The sequence below is a fragment of the Eubalaena glacialis genome, chromosome 5 (genome assembly GCF_028564815.1).
Source record: "Eubalaena glacialis isolate mEubGla1 chromosome 5, mEubGla1.1.hap2.+ XY, whole genome shotgun sequence".
In the NCBI taxonomy this organism is placed as follows: domain Eukaryota; kingdom Metazoa; phylum Chordata; class Mammalia; order Artiodactyla; family Balaenidae; genus Eubalaena; species Eubalaena glacialis.
In genome coordinates, this window is record NC_083720.1 from 67,654,990 (window position 1) to 67,677,608 (window position 22,619).

Below are 22,619 nucleotides of genomic sequence, written 5' to 3' on the forward strand. Positions count from 1 at the left end.
ACTGGGACACAGGTAGCTTGCCCGCAGAGAAAAAAGTTTATAAGGGTCGTTTATCTTTTTTTTTTCTTTTCTTACAAAAAGATCAGGTGACTGAACATCCCTGGCATCGGGTCAGAGGGCTGCGCCTCTTGCCCCCCACTTCTGCGGTCGTGAGTGGGGGACAGCAGGTGCGGGCGGCCACTGCTAGGCTGCGGCAGCGCGGGCTCCCCCGGGACGCGTGCGTCCGGCTCGCCGCCTGTCTCCCAGGTGCGGCCCGACCCGCTCGCCCCTCCGCAGCCGGCGCGGCGCGGGGACGTGCGGGGCGGCTGCCCGAGTCCCTCTCCCAGTCGCGTCGTGGGCAGGGAGGGAGACACCCAGTGCTCACTCTCGGTTATTTTTAGTTGGTGGCTGACACCCCCGCCCCGGAGGGGGTGGGTGGAGCGGGCAGAGGAGGTGGGGAGGAGGGAGCTCCTGGCGCCTCCGCGCTCGCTCCCGCGGGGACTCACGGCGCGGCCGAGCCGGGCGGCGCTGGGAACAGCTGCGGCGGCGTCCTCGGCGGCAGCGCGGCTCTCCTCCGGGACCTGCTCCGCGCGGGGGAGGGGCGGGCAGGGGAGGAGAGCGGGCGGGCGGGCGGGCGGGCGGGCGGGAAGGGGCGGGGAGCGCGCTCCTGCGGCGTCGGCGGCGGCGGCGTCGGCGGCGGCCGTCCTCATCCCGGCGGCCCAGCGCTTGAGTGGACGCGGGGCTTCGCAAATGGCTTGTGCCGCTCTCGGTCTGGAAGCTCTTCAGCCCCTGCAGCCTGAGCCGCCCCCCGAGCCCGCCTTCTCCGAGGCGCAGAAGTGGATCGAGGTAGGTGCCCGCGGCTGGCGGGGGGCTTTGCAGGGGCAGCCCGGAGCCACCGACCCGCACACACACGACAGGTCCAGCCTCGCCTCCCCCCACTTTCTTTTGCCAGCTGCTCCGGCACCCGTCAGGCACCCGTCAGGGCCTCGAGCGAGCTGCGACCCCCTGACGCTTTGGCACTGGCGTCTCGGGTGAGGGTGGGCGCGAAGGGGGGACACTGCGGTCTAGCTGTGCGTGTGGGGGGCAGGAAGCGGTCCCCTGAGCCTCCATCCCTCCTGACCGCCAGCCGCGCAAATCTCAGCTCCTGCCGCTTCCAGGCGCTGCCAAAGGAAGCGCAGTGCGAACAGAAGCGCCGCAAAGCCTCATTATGCGCGAGCCCCCAGAGTCCTTGCCGACGCAGCATGTCGGGGGTCCTGCTCCCAGTCCTACCTCCACCGGTTGGCTCCCCCTCCCCGCCCTTCCGGAGCGGAGTTGTGCGTGTCTCCACGGAAGCGCATACCCACTGGAGCCTCTGGCTGTATTCCTGGCACCGGGTCAGGTGTGAGGCTGGCACAGCGCAGAGGGCCGGGGAGCCTGCAAGACCCACCTGCGAATGCGCCATCCGCAGAGACGTTGCCCAGCCATTGGCAGCTCCCACTCCATCGCAGAGGCGGTGGGACGGGCTCCCAGGTGCTGGGTACCCGGCCCCGTTGGCATATTTCACTTCTTAAATGACTCGGTGGCAGGCCAGGGAAATCACTGGAGCTCTCGGCTCAGTCCAGGAAGCGCTCGCTGGGCGATCCTGATTCTCGATGTGTATCTGTAGATGCAGCTTGGTGGCCCTGCGCTCCCGAAATGAAGTGTCTGCGGGGGTCAGGACGCTAGGAGGGTGCGAGCGGGGAAAGGTGACCCATTATGATGCGTGCAGCGAGCCTCTGTTTTGCGGCTGGCGGCCTTTCTTGAGGCTTAGTGGAAGGCGAATTTGACCCTCTTTTCCTCAGGGACAGGCAGCTCTCCCTCCCTGGTAGTTAAAAGGAAGAAATGTGCCGCTAAGTCATGATCCAGCAATGGTGAAGCCTGTTAGTACTCAGATTGTCACTTAGTGACACCCTTGATGATGCTGGGGTAGCAGAGCTACGATGGTACAGATTTAAATCTGCTGAGATGCCTGGGGAAGCCACCCTCACTTAATGCTGCTCTAATGCTCCAGCCACAGGCCTGCACCTTACAGGGTTAACCTGCTTCATACAAGCAAGAGTGTCAGGCAGAGTTTAGAAAGATCTATTTAAAAATAGTGTTAAAGAAACAGAAGAATAAACTCGAGGCTCTATTGCTAAAAGCCCCAGTCGTGTCTCATAATTTGATGGCTAATGAGCAGATGAGAAAAAGACCTTGGCTTTTTATTTGTGAGATGTGGCTGGCACGGCTTGGGCTGTGACAGGTGCTTTCTCTGTGCTGCATACTTGGGCTCACAGGACATACAGGAAGCATTTGTAGTCACTGGCTTGGTTGAGAGTTGGAGAGCTATGTTTTTCATGTTCTTGAACTTTAAAATTCTCAGGAGAGATTTTGGATGTGGATGGTGATGAGGGGAGGGTATAAGAGCATAGCACTTTGCGATTCTTGAAGGCAAGCGGTTTATTCCCCATTTCCTTAATTGTAAGTAACACGGGCATACATACTATACTTTAAAAAAATGTATTGTGGGATAAGTTACACACAGGAAAGTGCACACATCTTAAGTGCACACCTCCATGAATTTTCACCTAGGTATATAGTACTCTAGCCTCCACTTAGATTATGATCTAAAACATCTTCTTCAGCCCAGGTCACAGTCTGTTTTTAAGTGGTGGTATATTTCAAGCTAAATATTATGCAGTGCAGAATATCAGCTTTTGTCCTGGTTCCACAGGTTTAAAAACAAGAAGGGCTTCCTTAAGAAAGCAGAGCCCCATTGGGCCCTATGGACAGTTGGGCATTGTTCTTGATGCTTTAGCAGATCTACCAATTTGAGAATGTGAAAACCGTAACGGGCAGTGCGTGGCTTTAGGACGAAGCAGTCGTGGCGCTGTGCGTGTGCATTATTGAGGCGGCCTATCTCCTTTCAATCGCGGAGTTGGGTTTCACGGAAAGGAGAGCTTCCCCTCCCAGGCTGTATAAAAAGGTGTTTGCTCCGGGGAGAGATAGAGACCGTCCCTCTTGCTTCCCGGAGATTCCTCTTGAAATGTAAATGCCGCGTCTGCAAACCAGGGGAACCCAGGAGCAGTAACAGATGGTTCTGCGCGCAGTTGCCCAGTGAACAAAGATTCCTCGGCTAATATAGCAATAATGTAGTACTTAGTGCGAGCCGAGTTCCCAGGGGGACTGTTATCTCGAGGCAATTGCATCTCCTTTAGGGGCCCAGTTGTCTTCGGCAACATCCTCATTGGTAGGGCTTTGTTTTTCACTTTTGTTCAGTTGGTGATTAAATTTCCCACAGACTTTTTTTTCCTTTTTCTTTTGAGTAGTCAGGAATTTCACCCTTTCAGAAAAATGTTCCCTTGGGTGCAGCAGGTTAATAAACAAACTTTGCAGTTTTTCTCTCCTCTTCAGTCCCTGGTCTTCCTTGAGTCATGGATTGGTGAGAAAACTGTTCATTCTTAATAAAGGCTCAGGGAACAAGCTCCAGGAGATAACTTGTTAGTGAGGAGTTTCTCTCGGCCTGCAGTCTTGGCTATTTGAGGGCTGTGTTACTGGGCAGGAAACGGTGGCCTGGGAACCGTGCCCCCATCTCACCCCACCCCCAGCTTCTGCCTTGGCTGGCAGAGGTGAAAACCCTGATGGAGGTCACAGGCCAGGTGGGAACAGTTCCATAACACTTCCAGCGACTTTTTATAGCCGTCCGAGCAGGCTACGTGTCTTAATGTGGCTTTGGGGAGACTCCTGAAGGAAACAGCAAACTTCACGTATTAACTCTGGCTACCAGCAGGCAGGGGCCTAATTTCCTTCCACATTCCTTCTCTAGAAGGCCTTCCAAAGCAAAGGGGCAGTGAGTGCAGCACAGCGGTTAGAGGTCAGGCTTTGGGGCTGGGCAGCCTGGGTTGGAATCCCAGGTGTATTGCCTTCTAGCTGTGTGACATTGGACAGGCTGTGTTTCCGCTCCTTTTGGTCCTAAATAGTTTCTTTGAAAGCTAGCGCTAGTCGTTAACAACAACAAAAATAACAAAGAGATATTGTTCAAAGCATCTGTAAAACGGGGGTACTAATAGTGGCTTACCTACCTGGAAGGAGTGCTGTGAGAATGAAATAAGTTAATACATTTAAGATGCTTAGAATAGTATGCAGCATTTAGGAAGTGCCGCTTAAGTAGTGGTCATTATTATTATTACCATTATATTACTACTGCTATTAATATCACTACTACCATTACTACTATAGTATTGCTACTATTACCACTGCTATCTTTATTAATACTGTTATTGCTATTATTGTTGTTATTTCTATTGTTGTTAATAACAACTACAGCTGATTTTGGAAGAAAATCTTCAGAACCCTGAGTTTCTTAGTGTAAAAAATACAATTCAGTTGTCTACTGACCTAATTCTATTGTCTTACCTTATTAGCTCCAGATACCTGGAGTAGAAGTTAAGTAGGTGTTGTGTGTTATTCTGACTTGAGTTAAAAGAGATTTAGGCATCAGAGGAAAACCAGTTATACCAACTGATAAGATAGTCCATTAAGGTTTAGAAAATTATTCCTCAATACTGTGTTGACTATTTAAGTTTAACGCATAGTCTTTGTTAACCAAACTCCAAGCAGAATGCTCAATTCCTCTCTTCTTGCAGACAATCCAACATTAAATCGTTAAACAAATGGTGGTTGTCTGAATATTCAACTCCAGTGTAGCAGTGTTTTGTTCATTGATGTTGTGTCAACTCCCTCTAGAAGAAGAAGAAGTCCCCTATTTATTTTCCTTCCTCCTTCCTCCCCTCTTTTTCCTCTTTCCCTCCCCCCCCCGCCCCCCTGTGATGGTAGTTATTGAGTTACAAGACTATGTTAGCAGGTAGATGATTCTAATTTTCTTGGTCTCCCCCCTCCCCTTTGCTTCTCCACCCACAAGAGTATTTATCTGTTGTAATCTGTAGTTCTTCTCTGCAATGCCAAACACTTTCTGGAGAAACAGATGTCGCTTCAACTCAGTTTCAGTTGTGATTTGGAGCAAGTTGCCAGGCCTTTAGGGAGGGGTTGGAAATTTCAACCCAACTCAGCCTTACTTCTCAACTTGAGACGTTTCTGGACTCCTTTAACTTTAATCATACCATGGCTGTGGGGCTTGGTGCTGCATATAATCTCATTTGTGACCTAATCCATATTTCACATGAGTGGGAACTAGTACTGGGAGGGATCAGTTCATCATTTTGGGTCATCTCCCCCTGCTCACATAGAATTGTTTTCTTATTCAACTGGGACCTGCTTTTGAAGATTAAAAGCACCGAGGGTACCTTAGCTCTCCAAGACTGAAAGCTGTTGTATTGTTTGGCAGTTGGGAGAATTTATCTGTAGCCTTTGAGAGAATGTAGCATTTGGTGGCCAGTAACATACGACATTTGCGATGTAATGATGAATGAACATATGCCATAAGTTATATAGTCATTCTAATTCTCCTCCTCTGTCAGGACTTGATGACTCTTACATCATTTTACTACAACAAAGATTTAACTTTGCATATGGTTCTCTACTCTGTATGGAGAGCTAGGGAAGAGGAAGAAAAACTTTTCTGGCTAGCTCAAGAAAGGAGTGGTGGTCTGAATAGATATGGAAATGAGAGCAGGCAGCATCATTCTCACAATGACATTTAAATAGTCTGGCTTGTTTGTATACAAGGGCTGCTATGACACAATGGTGTCACGTGGTAGGAGAACAGTGAGGTCCCACAGATTTGGGGAAAGGGGAAGTGGAGTGGGAGGTGGAGCTGGCTCTTCTGGCCCCAGCATCTCCCTGGAAACCAAGTTTGCATCAGGCAAGCTCCAAATGAGCAGACTGAGCTCTGGCCACCAAGAGGGGGGTAGAGTGGGGTATGTGTCCCCAGCAACTGGATCTCTGGGTCCCCGGCTCTCTATTGATGGATGACAATGGAGCCATGATGTGGACATCTGGCCGGTGATTCTGTGAGTGGCAGTTGGTGCTAGGTGGGACCAGGCAGCTCCTGGAAATTGGCCTGGAAACTTCTCTTTTTGCTTTGGACTATCCTGAAACTTAAAAGTGTCATAGCTAGGGGTAACATGATAATGATAGGGATGGTGATAAAACCAGTGCTCATGATGATAATAGCTGATATTTATTGAGTACTTACTATGTGTCAGGCACAGGGTGAAAAACTCATTAATTCCTTATAAGTAAGTACTGTTATTATCCCCATTTACAGGTGAGAAAATATCTTCCCCAAAGTCACAAGTAAGTGGCAAAACTAGGACTTTAATCGAAAGCATCCTTTCTTAACTTCTACAAAAAATGTACCCAGATATCCAAAATTTACAGCTGAAGACATTGTGGCTTCCAGGAATTAGGAGACTTGCTCAGGGTCACCTAGTCAGGAAGTACTGGTTAGAGTCAGGATTCGAAACCCAGGCTGTCTAACTTGGAAGCCCTTGTTATCTTTTTTTTTAAAAATTTTTATTGAAATATAGTTGATTTACAATGTTGTATTTGTTTCAGGTGTACAGTAAAGTGATTCAGTTATACATATATATATAAACATATATATATATATATTTTTTACATCCTCTTCCATTATAGGTTTTTACAAGATATTGAGTATAGTTCCCTGTGCTATACAGTAGGTCCTTGTTGGTTATCTATTTTAAACATAGTAGTGTGTATATTTTCATCCCAAACTCCTAATTTATCCCTCTCCCCCCCTCCCTTTTGGTAACCGTAAGTTTGTTTTCTATGTCTGTGAGTCTATTTCTGTTTTGTAAATAAGTTCATTTGTATCCTTTTATTAGATTCCACATATAAGTGGTATCATATGATATTTGTCTTTCTCTGACTTACTTCACTTAGTATGATAATCTCTAGGTCCATCCATGTTGCTGCAAATGGCATTATTTCATTATTTTTTATGGCTGAGTAATATTCCATTGTATATATGCACCACATCTTCTTTATCTGTTCATCTGTTGATGGACATTTAGGTTGCTTCCATGACTTGACTATCGTAAACAGTGCTTCTATGAACATTGGGGTGCATGTATCTTTTCGAATTATGTTTTTCTCCAGATATATATCCAGGAGTGGGATTGCAGGATCATATCCCTTATAGTGCTTCCTACATTTAGGACCATGTGTGAAAATTCCTGTAAGGACTGAGCTTTCTGTCCCTCTGACTGTGCAGAGGTTCCCCCGACCCCCATCAGAAAAAAGGTTCCCCTTTTTTCTGAGCCATGATGTGGATTTCAGAAGCTATGGCTCCCTAGTTTGTTTTTCTTCACAGTTTGTACCTTTCTGCTGCCAGGACTGAGGGGCTGTCCTCACGGGGACAGACCTTACATTGGGTGGGGGAGGGGCGGGACACCAGGTAGGTGGTGCTCGCAAGGCCCTCAGGCAAGAGGAATCAGGCTCTGCGCCTTTGCTGGCTGCCTTCACACCTCACTTTGCTAAGGCGGAACTGGGCAATGGCATTGTCTGTAGTTCAGGGTTGCTAGAATCCGGTTTCTGTCTCCTGTTGTTACAGCTCCCAGTCACTCCATTGAAGTTTTATTAGGGCAAATGGCCAATAAGTAAGTAGTTAGTTTAAAAAATTTTTTAAAAGCTTGCTGATTCCTTAATGTATGATTACTTAAGAGGACAGATATTCTAGAATATTTTATGTTTATGCTATTAGGGACTGTGGCTCTCTTGTTACCGTTTTACCTCCAGTGGCTGTTCCATATGGGTATGCATAATTGCATCGTCCATGTGTGCTTTAGCATTTTCTAATGGAGAAGTTGAGTAGGTGTATTATTCCATACTTTACCTTCCCCAGAGAGTTTGAGTAAAGACCTACTACCTGTGTGATCTGTCTTGTGCTCCAAAACACAAAAGGCTATGGGTGCAAAGGGCCATCTCTTCCCCATGCTGATGTGTTTAAGCGCTGTCGGCACATCTGTCTGAGGCCTTTACCACAGCTCCTTCACTCTTACCTGAGAGTTCTCCTGTTTGGACAGGAGCTCACCTGGGAACAGTTTTGTTGTTGAGTTCAGCCAAGAGGCAGGTCCTTCCAAGAGAGGAGATTGGCAGCCTCTCCTGCAGGTATCCCGGTCCCATCCTGAAGAACTAAAGGGTCTAAACAAAGTAGCTCTGTGACTTCTGGGAATCTTGGTTGTGGTCAGCATCCCTGTCACCTACATTCCAGTCTAGCCCTAGTCATTTCGGCCTTCATTTTCATGGTTAAGGACTGAATCGCTTAACACTGGTTGATTTTTTTTTTTTTTAATGTGTAAAGCATCCGACAGTTTTCTACTTTAATAGCGATATCGAAACTTTTTTTTTTTTTAACATTGCTGGATTTTTGACTAAACTACTTTCATTGGAGCTAGATTTTTTTATTTTTTTGAAGCCCAGTTCACTCTTCTGTGATTTAGAAAACTGTGCAATACAATTGTATAATATTTCCCCTCATTTGTTCCTAAGGATGTGTGTGTGTTTACTTTTGAAGCAAAGGAAAGGTATCAGATAGGATCTTTTTGTGCGGGGAGGGTAGAGTGGGAAAAAGGAGGACTTCAGTGCAGTCAAATGAGGAAAGGAAAGGATAATAGAACTTTATTTTTAAGTAATTGAGAAATATAAAAATAGCCTAAATTAGAGGGTTACTAGAAGATACAGGAAAAAAAATGGTCCTTGAAAAAAAATAGTCCTTATAAAAAGGATGATGGAATATTGGAAAGACTTCTTCCTGGACACGGGGAGATGTTATATCTCTCTTTGCAAGGAAGAATGATGTCATGGAGTTCAGCTCTGCTGTGGTAAAATTCCATGTTTGCAGTGTTGAAAACAATATTCCCAAAGAGATGTCCTCATGTAGCTAACCCTGATGGGGTGGCCATCGAATCTCAGGGAATTATCTTTGGCATAAGGGGAAAAAAACAAGGTGACGTAGTCATAAAACATGCACCTAAGGAATATCTTGGCTGACACCTTTTCTCACTAAACTTATGCTATCAGCAAAACTGTATCCTTTTATTTATGCTGGGACCTTAAGGATAAAATATTGGTTAGGCTGAGAAAGCTCCATGTTTCCACGGCTCTGCATTGTGACTGTGACATTTACAGCCATTGTAGGAGGCAGCTCGGCCTCCTGGTCAACCTTAGAAGTTAGGGATGTACCCCACCCTTCTATTCCTAAATAGCCCATTAGGAGACCATGTAAGAATAGACCTACACTTGTTTTTGTTTTTTATAAAGGTCAAGGGCAGAAGGGCTTTTAAAAATTTTTACATCCCAATACTGTTATAAAAAAGTCCTCAGCCTTATTTTTTACCAAGTGGGGCACTAAGTGAGGAATTGAAGTTATTTATTGTGGAGTAGATGGCTCTCTTTTCCTCTCCTAAGAAATATTTTAAAAAATGATATTCAAACAATTATTTTATTCTAATGGGAAACTGAATGAAGGCTAGGATAGGCTCAGTCAAGTGGTTTAAGATATGAAAATAATTATCTGGGATGCTTGGCTGTCACTCACTTATAAGTTCACTTCAGTGTAAACACTAAAAATAAGCATTAATGGTGAAAATAAGCATTAATGTGTGAAAGTGTTTTAAACAAACTTTAAAATTCATTTCCTGAAAAGTGTTAACTAAGCTCCAACCATATACCAGGCGTAGTGCTGAGAACCAAGGTTAGGTGGCGAACAAAATAAACATGATTCCTGCCCACAGGAAATTCACAATGTAGTTGTGGTGTGTGGGGGGTAGAGCTTAAACAATAAATTCATAATAACAAATTGGGATAATGGCTATGACAACAAAGAATGGGGGACTTAAGAGAAAAGGACTTTAGGCAGACAAGGACTCATAGTGAAAGTAATATTTAAGCTGAGACCAGCGAAGGGTGCTGAGCAAGGGAATTAGACTGATGCTATTTTATTGAGATAAGAGCTTGTGTGTACACACAACACATGCTTTTATGCTCTTACAGTTTTCCAGGTGTGTTGAAGTTGTGTATGTAGGGGAGGGGGCGGAGAAGGGAGCTGAGTCAGAAATTCTCAAATATTCTTGCCGGCCACTCAGAGTGGGGTTTGCATGATGGTCTACATACCGCTTAGGACCAAGGTACAATAAATCAAGAGACCCTCTTCTAGGAGATATGGCAGAGAGGACTTTGGGATTTACATTTGAGCTTGGACTCTGGGATTAAAATTCTTACACAGAATAGGGGCTGTAGACACTGCACTCCACTCTGAAGTGAGAAGGGGCTGCAAGAAACCTGCCTACTTTTCAGTGAGTAAGCAGAGCAATTTTGTGTGAGACTCCGGGTGGTGACCCACAGATGTCCTCTGATTTGGGAACTTGTCTCCCAAATTCCTCTGAAAGAAGGTGCTTTATAAACTAATAAAGCCACATGTTATCTGGGAGCCCCAGAAATTGTAAACTCTGTGACTTAGGTTTCTTTTACCACTAGATCCCCTTCCTCATGGTCCAACATGGCTGCTAGAGATTCATCATCACGTCACCTTTCCAGGAAGCAAGATGGAGGAAGGGAAAATGAAGAGTGCATCTTTTCCTTATAAGACTTTTAGAAAAGTCTTCCTGACACTTCTGGTTCCATTTTACTGCCCAGAATTTCAGTACCATAGCCGCTCCTGATTGCAGGGGAGGGTGTAATGTTTCCAGGTAATAATCTGGGTTCTATTCCTTAGGAGAAAGGGGAGAATGGTGTTTGAGGTAGGGGCACCCTGGAGTGCCCCTTCTCTACTTCTCCAGGGACAAATCCTTCCAGACAGGGCTTAAATATGACTGCCTCTGAGGCAGACTCCCTGATTCCTTTAAGCCCACTAATCCTTCTCTGTGCACACCTGACATTTAGAATTCACCTCTATTAGAAAATTGTCATATTTCATTGTAAGGAATATATGGTTGCTTGGGATCTGCCTACTTTGATAAACCCCACAGCTCTTGTGGCCAAGGTCTGGGTTCTTAGTGATCGTCCCACTCTTCTTCAGTTTATTCACTTTGCTCCCCATTAGGGCCTCAGAGCCATATTCCCCACTGCCCGAGAGATTTCTCAGGAGCTTGTGCCCAGCTATGATTGCCTGATTGGCACTTGGACTCTGCCGTGGCAGAGAAAATAGACTCTGTTGCTGCCCTGACAGGAAGCAAATTTTTTTTTTTTTAAAAAGACTGATTAAAAAAAGCAGTTTACCCAATAGTTGCCTGGAGACAGTCAGTGATTGGACACTTGGAAAGTGATTCCACTCTTGGCTCTTAGGTAGGTGATATCAGTTGAAGGAATTATTTAGGAGGCCACCCTTCCCCTCAGGTTGGACTGGTGCAGGGCTCACTGCACTTGGCATTTCTGTCTGCAGGGCTGGAGAGCAAACATCTCCTTTCTTTAAATAAACATGCTCCCCAGCATTCTGCCCTGGGACTCTCACCTCCTCTTTCTCTCCCCACCTCAACCAATCAGTCAGGCTCCTCTCTCTCCCCTGTTGTAGGATCTAGCTAAAGAAAAAGCACGGAGGAATTTTATTGTAGTGGTCATCTGTATGAGTTCTTATTAGATAGGTATTTTTAAAAGGACAATACCCCGTAAAAACTAATGACCAGCAGCTGGTATTAATAAGTGACTATGGCTATGACCATTCATCGTCATGACCCAATGGAAACACTGAGAAATGGCATCCTTTCTGCCTTTCCTGCAGAAAATTAAAAAAGGAGCTTGTGGAGCTAAATGTTGTTATCAACCAACAGATGTGGTTGCCGCCTGTTTCCTCAGGAACCTTGCAAAATGTCATAAATAGGAGGGGTGGGTGACAAGTGGAAGCCTGATTCATCATGTTGCAAGAGTTGACGGAATGTGATAATGTAGTGATAAGGTAGCTAGTTCAGTGACAAATAAAAATAATAATAGTTAACACACTTCTAGAGCACTTATCATGTGGCATTGCTAGTCTAGGTGCTTGAGTTACTATATAATGTAATGTAATGTAATGTAATGTAATGTAATGTAATGTAATGTAATGTAATGTAATGTAATGTAATGTAATAACCTAGCACTGTGCCCAGCAGATAAGGTGCTTCTCAGGTAAGCACCATTTTATGCCCATTTTATCAATACATGACAGGAAAACTGGAGTACAGAAATGTTAATTGATTTGCCTGAAGTCACATAGTTAATAAGTGGCAGAGCTGGGATTTGAATCCAGGCAGTTTTGTTCCAGAGCTTGAGCTTGGGCTGGTGACTGCTATGCTCTAGAAGTAAAAGCAAAACTTCTAAAAGGATCATGATCCCAACTATCTAAGCAAGCAGGTGACCTGCCCTCCCTCTGGCTTCCTCTTTCCCTCAGCAGCTGTTTAGTGGGCATCTTCTGTGTGCATGGTACTGTTAGTTGCTAGGAAACAGTTCCATCTCTGTGATTCCTGAGCACATTCTGTGAAACTGGAGCCCTTTCATTGCTTTTAAAAAGATAAATTTTGGCAGGCGAATGGTTGCGACTATGATGAAAAACCACTACAGGAGCAGAATAAACCATAGCCGATGGGTGGAACTATTTTTACTTCCTTTCTCTTCACCAATCTCTTTCCCTCTGGTTGAGACCTGGCTCCCCATCTGTGTTCAAGTAGTCCTGGAACAGAAATTATTATTAACAGGCGGAAGAAAAGCATGTGTAGTTAGTGTGTGTTCCTGCTGGCTGCTCTACATTTGTCATCCTATTTAGTCCTTGTGTAACACATATCTGTTGCCCACCGAACCAGTTCAAAGGGTCTTTACTGTGCCTGTTCCAGTAAGTTTTAGTCATGTTAAGACTGGCAGGCAAGTTGGTCAGGACTCTGATCCGATGTGGCTCCAGGGCCCTTAAATGATGCCCCTCGCAATGGTACTTCTCTTGGCTCACACATCTGGTACCTCCTGGTCGCAGCTCCACTCTCAGACCCCTTACCCGGCATGGACCCCTGGTGTTCTGAGCAAATACGGTTGGCTCTGCTATAATTTATGTTTCCGTAGTGTGAATTATCTCATATGCAATTGAGAAATAGGGTGTGATGCTTTTAAGATGCAAGTTGCAGTGGTTTGTGTGAGATTTTTCTTAGCACCTTAGTATTTTGCATCACCAGTTAGCAGTAATTGAAAGCAAAGGAGGCTAGTGGAAGTGAACGGGGTGCGGGGGGGGAGGCGATGGCACCTTGTTCTTGCTCTGGGCTCCATTTGGCTTTGCACTTATTAAAAAGTCTGATTTATCTTATCTCCATAACGAAGCAGCATCAGTCTTTCCTCACATGCTTTCCATAGTGCACCCTTGCCCCACCCCACCTTTTTGGTAAGATTCCCACATTTATTCTATAATAGGATATAGAAAACATCTTTTTATCTGTGCTAGTAATTCTCAGTTTCTTATTGTTTTTGTTAGTGTTCTGGTTACAAAGTTGAATGGGATTTGAGCCTTCTGCCCCAACTCTAAATTTTCCATAAGCCCTGTTATATTTTAGTGTTTGATTTTGCAAAATATGAGGTTTTTGTTTGTTTGTCTTACTTTGGGACATTATTGATTCATTTTTAGGAATGTGCGTTGTTGTTTTATAGTAGAAATACTTGGATCTTAATGTTTTGTGCAGACTTACTGCCTCTCACTCACAGGCTTACACACACACAGATGTATAAAACAACAGCTGGAAGATTCCTGATGCTGGAATTGAGGATCTTGGGTCCTAAGGAAACATTTTTAGGAACTTCACATTTCCTATCTACTGTCAGATGACCTTGGACAACATTCCTCAGAGAAGCGCCTACTGATTTTGGAGAGGTGGTGGAATAGTGCATTTTTTTTTCCTGAGGCATTTTTCTTTGGGATTTTATGCCTTGGTAGTACTTAAAGCAGCGTCCTTCTCCCCAAGGGAACCTATGCGAATTATTTGTTGTGGGTGAGAAGCTCTTGGAAATGAGGCGAGTTGGAAATGAGGAAACTGAGACTTGAGGGTAAGTGTAGGTGGTTTGTCCGGAGGGTTGTTGGCTTCTAGGCTGTGACTCGTGTGGCCTTCCTGAGCCAGTATATACATATTGGCAACCTGTCTCAGTTTGGGACATTATTCGTTCATTCATTATATATTTATTGAGCATATCCTAAGAACTCAGAAGTAGATGAGACAAACATGGTCCCTGCCCTTGTGAAGTTACACTCTTCCAAGAGAGACAGACCCTGAACACAGAGTTGTGTGTGTGTGTGATGCACGTTCAGAAAGGGAAGAGCAGGTTGTGTGGACATGGAGAGGGTTGGGCCTCCTTTGGTCTGTGGGGCCTCAGGCAGCCTCTCTGAGGAAGTGCTGTCTAAGCTGAGACCCAAAGGATGAGCAGGGACCGGCCAGACAAAAGAGAGCAGGAAACTGTGTTCCAGGTGGAGGCTGAGGGGTGTGTGAAGACTCCAAAGAAAGAGTTGGAGGAGCCCAGTGAGGTGGGTGTGTCAGGGCGAGGGAGGTGCGGGATGAAGCTGGAAGGCGGGGTGGAGGGAGGGCTGCTCAGCCTGGTGCAGGAGGTGGGAGTCCTCAGGGCTGCCTGGCCCTAGCCTGGGGCCGTGGCTGGCTCTCTCTTGGACAACAGGGATCAGATTTTCTCCACACTTCCTCAAATTATCATAGTTCATGATAATAATTTATGAGGGCTTGGGACTTCCCTGGTGGCGCAGTGGTTAAGAATCCGCCTGCCAATGCAGGGGACACGGGTTCGAGCCCCGGTCCGGGAAGATCCCACATGCCACGGAGCAACTAAGCCCGTGCGCCACAACTGCTGAGCCTGAGGTCTAGGGCCCGTGTGCTACAATTACTGAGCCCACACGCTGCAACTACTGAAGCCCACGCACCTAGAGCCCGTGCTCTGCAACAAGAGAAGCCACCGCAATAAGAAGCCCGCGCACCGCAATGAAGAGTAACCCTGGCTCGCCGCAACTAGAGAAAGCCCGCGCGCAGCAACAAAGACCCAACGCAGCCCAAAATAAATAAATTAAATAAATAAATTAAAAAATAAAAATAATTTATGAGGGGGTATCGCCTATGGCCCTATTTTAAGCATTTAACTTCTCAACCATCGTGTGAGCTAGGTGCAAACTCTTATTACTCCCATTTTACAGAGAAATAAGTAAATAGTCGAGGGTCACACAGTCATTAGGTGGTGGAGCTGATCTTCAAACCCAGGCAGTGTGGCTGCTTTACCTCTGCTAGTAACCACCATGCTGTGGGATGTGATACAGGCTTGTCACCAAGGGCAACCTTGAAGGATATTGGTGAGGGAGGGCAGTAGTGAAGAGGTGGGGTGGGGTGGAGATGGGGATGATGCCCCAGGATGCTGGAGGCCTGTGTTGGCTTTAGAAATGTTTTCAGTATTTTTAAAGAAACTCCCCAAATGAATCTCTTTACCCAATACACTGCTTGACAGTTGCTGCTACCTGGAAAGGAGAGTGATTTTATCCAGATGAGACCCTAGGCATCTTTCTAACCCTACATTCTAATGCATATGTGGTCTTGGTTCCCAAGTGGCCTGATGGGCCCTGGGGTTGCTCTGACACAATAAACCAAACCACTGAATTTTAACTTGCATCAAGAGTCGTAAATTGTATAATGTGTTAAAAAAATTTTTTTTCTTATTCATTTGGCTTTTATTTGAGTGTGTTTAGTAATTTTTTTCATCCAAACATTCTTTTGTGTGTTTTAGTTAGTATTCTGATGGTTGCAACAAACAGAAATCCAACCTAAACTGGCTTTAGAAAAAAGATGGTTTATTGGCCTATTGACAGTCCGGAGGTAGATTCCTACTTCAGATGAGGCTGACTCAGCAGCTCAATGGTATCAGTAAGGACAAGGATTCTCTCAGCCTTTCAACTGTGCTATACATTGCATGGCTTTATGCTCTGGTTTTATGTAATGTATCCATGCCTGCCCTACACCATTCCAGAAAGTCCAGGCTTTTCCATTTGAGGACTTGGCGGGACAAGAGCAATTCCAGTCCTCATATTCTCTTTACACCCTCTGGCCAGAGAAAGGAGACACAGCCCTCTTTCATGATCACCAGGGGAATGGATGAGTTGGTTAGCTGAAGTCAGTCGGGGTCCACCCTGGTCCATCCCTACCACTGGCTGCTACCCAACAGTGAAGTGGTGAATTCCCTAAAGGAAAACCTGGGGGAAATAGATGATGATATCACCAATAAACGTTACCAACATTTTAATTAAAATGCGATAATATATAGGAATGCATACGTGGGTGGCAAGACTATAGAGAAAAACAAGGAAATAGTTAAAAAACTGAGAACAGTGGCTATTTCTTGGAGGTGAGTTTGGGATTATAATCTAAGATTGGTTAAAAAAGGCATTAATAGGGCTTCCCTGGTGGCGCAGTGGTTGAGAATCTGCCTGCTAATGCAGGGGACACGGGTTCGAGCCCTGGTCTGGGAAGATCCCACATGCCGCGGAGCAACTAGGCCCGTGAGCCACAACTGCTGAGCCTGCGCGTCTGGAGCCTGTGCCCCGCAACGGGAGGGGCCGCGACAGTGAGAGGCCCGCGCACCGCGATGAAGAGTGGCCCCCGCACCACGATGAAGAGTGGCCCCCGCACCACGATGAAGAGTGGCCCCCGCTTGCCGCAACTAGAGAAAGCCCTCGCACGAAACGAAGACCCAACACAGCTAAAAATAAATAAATAGATAAATAGAGTAGCTATTAATTTAAAAAAAAAACAAAACCAAGATTATTGGGCTTCACCCTCAGAGTCTCTGACTCTGTAGATCTGGGGTGGGGACAATACTTTAAAAAAAAAAAAAAAAAGGCATTAATAGATTGTTTCATTCCTATTTTTAGAAGATTAGAAAAGGGTCAGTTTTAGAGATATCACTGAGTGTCAGGTGCCCAACCCAGCACTTAAGTGGTTCTACTAGGTGTAAAAGTGTGAGTGAGTGAATCAGATTGATTTTGAAGTGTTGATTAAAAAGTAATATAACTCACACAACTTAATAGCAAAACTACAAACAATCTGATTAAAAAATAGGCAGAGGAACGGAATAGACTTTTTTCCAAAGAGGACATACAGATGGCCAACAAGTACATGAAAAGGTGCTCTACATCACTAATCATCAAGGAAATGCAAATCAAAACCACAATATCACCTCACACTTGTTAGAATGGCTATCCTCAAAAAGACAATAAATAACAAGTGTTGGTGAGGATGTGTAGAAGAGGGAACCCTTATGCACTGTGGGTGAGCATGTAAATTGGTGCAGCAACTATGGAAAACAGTATGGTGGTTCCTCAAAAAATTAAAAATAGAACTACCATATGATTCAGCATTTCCACTTCTGGGTATTTTTCCAAAGAGAACAAAAACACTAATTCCAAAAGATATATGTATCTGTATGTTCATCACAGCATTATTTACAATAGCCAAGATATGGAAACAACATAAGTGTCCATCAACAGATGAATGGATAAAGAAGATGTCATATGTATACACACACACAGTTGAATGCTACTTAGCCGTAAAAAAGGAGATCTCACCATTTGTGACAACATGAATGGATCTTGAAGGCATTATGCTAAGTGAAATAAGTCAGACAGAGAAAGACAAATATTGTATGATCTCACGTATATGTGGAATCTTTAAAAAAAAAGTTGAACTTGTGAAAACAGAGAGTAGAAAAGTGGTTGCCAGGAGGTGAGGGTGGGGGAAATAGGAAGAGGTTCGCAAAAGGGTACAAACTGTCAGGTGAATAAAGTCTGAAGATCTAATGTATAACATGGTGACTGTAGTTGATAATACTGTGTAATTGAAATTTGCTAAGAGAGTAGAACTTAATGTTCTCACCAAAAAAAAAAAAAAATCCCATATATATGTGTGTATATACATATACACACATATATATAAAAACAAATATATAAATAAATATGTGAGGTAACGGAATGTGTTAACTAACTAGGTGGGAGGAATCCTTTCACAATATATATACATATATGTATCAAATCATCACAACATACATTTTAAATATCTTATAATTTTATTTGTCAATTATATTTCAGTAAAACTGAAAAAAAATAACATAAAAAGGTCCAAACTGGGTACTTCAATTCTCCTTTTTTCTTAATATATATTGACCTTTTTACTGAATTATAAAAGAGCAGCTTTTAAAAAATGTTAGAAATGAAAGTATCCAATACCAGAATCTGATTTGTTTTCCCCATTAAATTTCATATTCCTCAGGTAAGGATGTATTTTGTGGAGCCTGAAGCCTAGAAATAGCAAAACCACACAGTTGCTGTTTGCTGGAGAATGCTCGGCCCTGTGCCTGTGCACTCCCCAGGCATGTGGGCCTTCTAAAAGTGGGTACGGCGGCTGTCGCCCACTGATCCTCTGGCTGAGTGGCCCAGATTGGCACAGCGCAGCTGGATCCTATGCAGAGCCTGTACGGGAAAGAGGAGGGTAAAAATAAAAACCGGTTGGACAGTTTAGGCGGAGTCAGGGTACTTGAAAGCTCACTGGTCGCTTTGCTAGTCCTTGGTCAGATTTTCACTTTTTATTTTAAGGGATAGTAGTGGTTACAGGGACAGTTTCCTAAGTTTCTTAAATGGTAAAATAATTTCATATAGCACAGCAAAACACAGTCTAAGGTGCTTTTTTCTATATGTAGAAAATATGTTTTTTGAGTTTAGAATATTTTGCCTATAACATGAGTTTCTTATTTTTCCCACTATTCAACATTCAAGTCTTTAATAAAACTTTTTTTCCAAAGGCATCTCTTTAATGGAATTACTCTCTGAAATAAGACCTCTCTCTCTTTGATAATAGAGTGAAATGAGCTTGTCATTATAGGGTTTTTTAAAAATAGTTTTCTTTGTTATAAAAAGAAAGAGTAACAGTGTTTAAGTATGGTGTCAATTATCTAATGAGAATAGTTTTTCAATCCTGTCATTTTTTGGATTTTGAAATTTCTGTTTTAAAGTGCGGATTTGCTAATTTTTGAAGCTCTGGTCCTTATTAGTGGAAATTTTGAGATTTTTATTTTTGGCATTTGACCAATATATTTTGTTAAAGTGCAAAAGCAAATTCTGTGTCACGTTTTCCTCAGTTACTGATAGCTTTGAAGCATGTGACAATTTTTTTCCTCCTGAATGCTTTGTGTCTTTTAACGTAAGCATCTCTCTGTGATCTGTAGATTGAAAATTAAATCCCCAAATGGACTTTGCCTTGCAATAGCAATATAGAAGAATATTAAATATTGATATTTAAAATATATGGAGATATATGGAGAATGTGAGTATAAATGATTTTTAAAATAAAATATAAAAAAGATCTCAAAATACCCTTTCGGAGACACATTTCTGAAAAAACATCTTTTTAATGCAATGTTTATATCATTAATGCTAGTTTGGAATAAGAGTTCTAAGAATTTTCTTACATATCATTTATTAAGTTACTCATTATTTTAAAATCTACTAAGAGACTAATAATGCCTATGGATATCTTTTGGCGGTGATAGAAATATTCTAGAATTAGATAGTGGTGATGTTTGCCCATTTATTCATAGTACTTAGTGGAAATACTAAAATATTCTGAATTATACATCTAAAAGAGTGAGTTTTATGTTAAAAAAATCTATTAAGAGCTCTTAATATTGTTATAACTATTCTCAAGATGTGTAAAAAACACATGAAATTAAGGTATATATTAATCAACTCTCGGTACAGCAGTGCAGTGTGACACACCACCCACCAAAACTCACAGTGGCAGATAGCAATCTTTTTTGGCTCATGGATCCAGGGGTCTGCTGGAGCAGTTCTGCTTCAAGCTCTGGGTTGGCTGCACTTGGGTCAAGACTGTGGGCTGGGTTCAGATCTGCTTCATGTGTGTTTGTTCTCCTTGGACCAGAGGCTACCTGGGAGATGTCTTCATGGCAAATGAATGACAGGTGCACCAGAGCCCAGTCAAATCATGCAATGGATTTAAATTCTCCACTTGCATCACATCTACTCACATTCCACTGCCAAAGCAAGTGATGTGGCCAAGTCAGTGGGACAGGGAAAGACATTTTGCTCACAGTAGGAGGGGAGGGGAGTGAATATTCTTCAAACAATACTCCAGACTATCACAAAGTGTTTGTGGTTCCTCGTAGCCACAAAGGGAGAAGAGAACATTTCTCCCTGGGTAGGGATCAGTATCTTTGAGGAGATGGGCATTGGGTTGAGTTTTGATAAATGAGCAAGTGTTGTCAGTTGGATGGGGAAGGTAAGGGTGAGGAGAGATGAGAGCAAGGGTTGGAGAAGAGCCTTCTAGATCATGAGAGCAGCTTGAGCAGAGAGATGGAGATTTGCAGGAGCAGGGTATGTTTAGGAAGCAGCAGGGCCAGAGTATAGCATTTGGAAAGGGCTGCTGGGAGAAAAGACTGGGTCCTATCAATGAAGACCTTGTGCACCATGCCTTCGGGTTTGGTGTTGGAACTAAAAGGGCTGGGCTCTGGAATCAGACAGCCTGAGTTCAAAACTTCACCCTTCCATTTACTAGCTCTGTGACGCTGGGGAACTTACTTAGCATCTCTGTGCCTCAGTTCATCGTCTGTAAAATGGTAAGAGTATTCTCAGTGTCTACCTCATGAACTGTTAGGATCAAAAAGTTAACACACAGAAGGCCCCTATAAAAGTACTTGACATATATCAAGTGCTTAATAGGTGTTGACAGCTATTAGTATTTTTATTTTTTAATTTTTTAAAAATTTATTTTATTTATTTATTTTCGTTGCACCAGGTCTGAGTTGCTGCAGGCAGGCTCTTTAGTTTCGGCCAGTGGACTCCTTAGTTGCAGCTCGCGGACTTCTTGGTTGTGGCTCGTGGGCTCCTTAGTGGTGGCATGAGAACGCTTAGTTGTGGCATGGATGTGGGACCTAGTTCCCTGACCAGGGATCGAACCCCCGTCCCCAGCATTGGAAGGCAGATTCTTAACCACTGCGCCACCAGGGAAGTCCCAGCTACTAGTATTTTTAAATGGAGTTTAGATTTTATCTTTAAACAATGAGGAATAACCAAAAGTAAGGAAGGGACATAATTATATTATGTTTTGGGAAGATGACCTTGGTGGCAAGGAAGAGAATGATTATGGTGGTCAGTACTGAAGCAGGGAAGCCAGAGGTGATGATGGCAGCAAAGTGGGAATGAATGTGAGAGACATTAAGGATATAACATTGATAAGATTTAGTGACTGAATGGATGGGGGAGGTGAGAGAAACAGAGAAATTGAGAGTGACTCCCAAATTTATGTCTTGATCAACTGGGTGGTTTGATTTCCTGAGATAGGGAACATAGGAAGGGGAGTGATATGAGGAGAAAGAGGATGAGTTCAGGTTTGAATGTGTTACTGGAGGAGCCTATGAGACATTCAGGAATGTTTAAGAAGCAGGGTCCTTTGGCTGAAAGAGGACAGTGTGAATTGCTTTGAGTGATTGCAGTGATTTAAGGCTTGGTGAGAGGTGTATAAGCTGGGAGAGGGAGTGTAGATTATTATTTCGTGGTGCTTGACAGCAACGAAAGGAGACAGCTGTAAATAGCAGGGAGAGAGGAACATAAGGTTTCAGTAGGATTTGTTTTGTTCTGTATCTGAAGATGGGAAAGACTTGAACGTATTAGATGGCTTTGAGAGAGGAGGAGGGGAGACATTGATTGTATAACAGTGAGAAGGTATGATGGATAAGAAAAGGTTCCTAGGACATACAGGAAGGGAATTTAGAGGAGATATAAATAGGAGAAAGGACACTTCTAGATACTTGTCAAGAAAACTGTTAAAAGTTTTGTGATGGTGCCTTAATTATCTATTGCTGTATAACAAATTAATCCCAAACATAGCAGCTTAAATCAACGAATATTTATCATTTCTCAGTTTCTGTGTGTCAGAAATTTAGGAAGATTAGATGGGTTGTTCTGTCTCAGGGTCTTTTTTGAGGCTGCAGACAAAATGTTGGCTTGGGCTGCAGTCATCTGAAGGCTTGACTGGAGCTAGAAGATCCTCTTCTAAGATGGCCCACTCATGTGAGCAGGAGCTTCAGGTCTTTGCCAGCTGTTGGCAGGAGGTCTTAGTTCCTTGCCGTGTAGGCCTCTCTGTAGGGCTGCTTGTGTGTCCTTATGACAGCTCACTTCCTGAGTGAGTGATTCAAGAGAGTAAGGAGGATGCCACAATCCTATTATGACCTGGCCACAGACTTCACAGGCTTCCATGTCTGCCACATTGTATTCCTTAAGAATGAGTCGCTAAGTATAACCCACACTCAAGAGGAGGAGAATTAGATTTCACTTTTCAAAAAAAATTTTTTTATTGGAGGACAGTTGGTTTACAATGTTGTGTTAGTTTCAGGTGTACAACAAAGTGAATCAGTTATACATATACATATATCCACTTTTTTAAGATTCTTTTCCCATATAGGCCATTACAGAGTATTGAGTAGAGTTCCCTGTGCTATACAGCAGGTTCTTACTAGTTATCTATTTTATATATAGTAGTGTGTATATGTCAGTCCCACTTTTTGAAGGGAGGAGCATCAAAGAATTTTAAACCACCATAAGTGGCTATAGAATCAACGTGTACTTTTAACTGTAATTGATCATGTATCATGCTTTATATATAAAGGATTCA

The 22,619-nt window shown here is 43.8% G+C and overlaps 1 protein-coding gene across 8 annotated transcripts in view; it reads left to right on the forward strand.

Moving 5' to 3' along the window:
* The first annotated feature begins 657 nt into the window (after positions 1-657).
* The window catches only part of LIMCH1 (LIM and calponin homology domains 1), a 350,076-nt gene continuing 328,114 nt past the window's right edge, over positions 658-22,619 (forward strand). For all 8 annotated transcript variants that reach the window (XM_061192222.1, XM_061192217.1, XM_061192215.1 and 5 more), the window contains exon 1: positions 658-825. In XM_061192222.1, the coding sequence (XP_061048205.1) occupies positions 730-825 (96 nt within the window). In that variant the 5' untranslated portion in view covers positions 658-729. The remainder of the gene's footprint in view (positions 826-22,619) is intronic.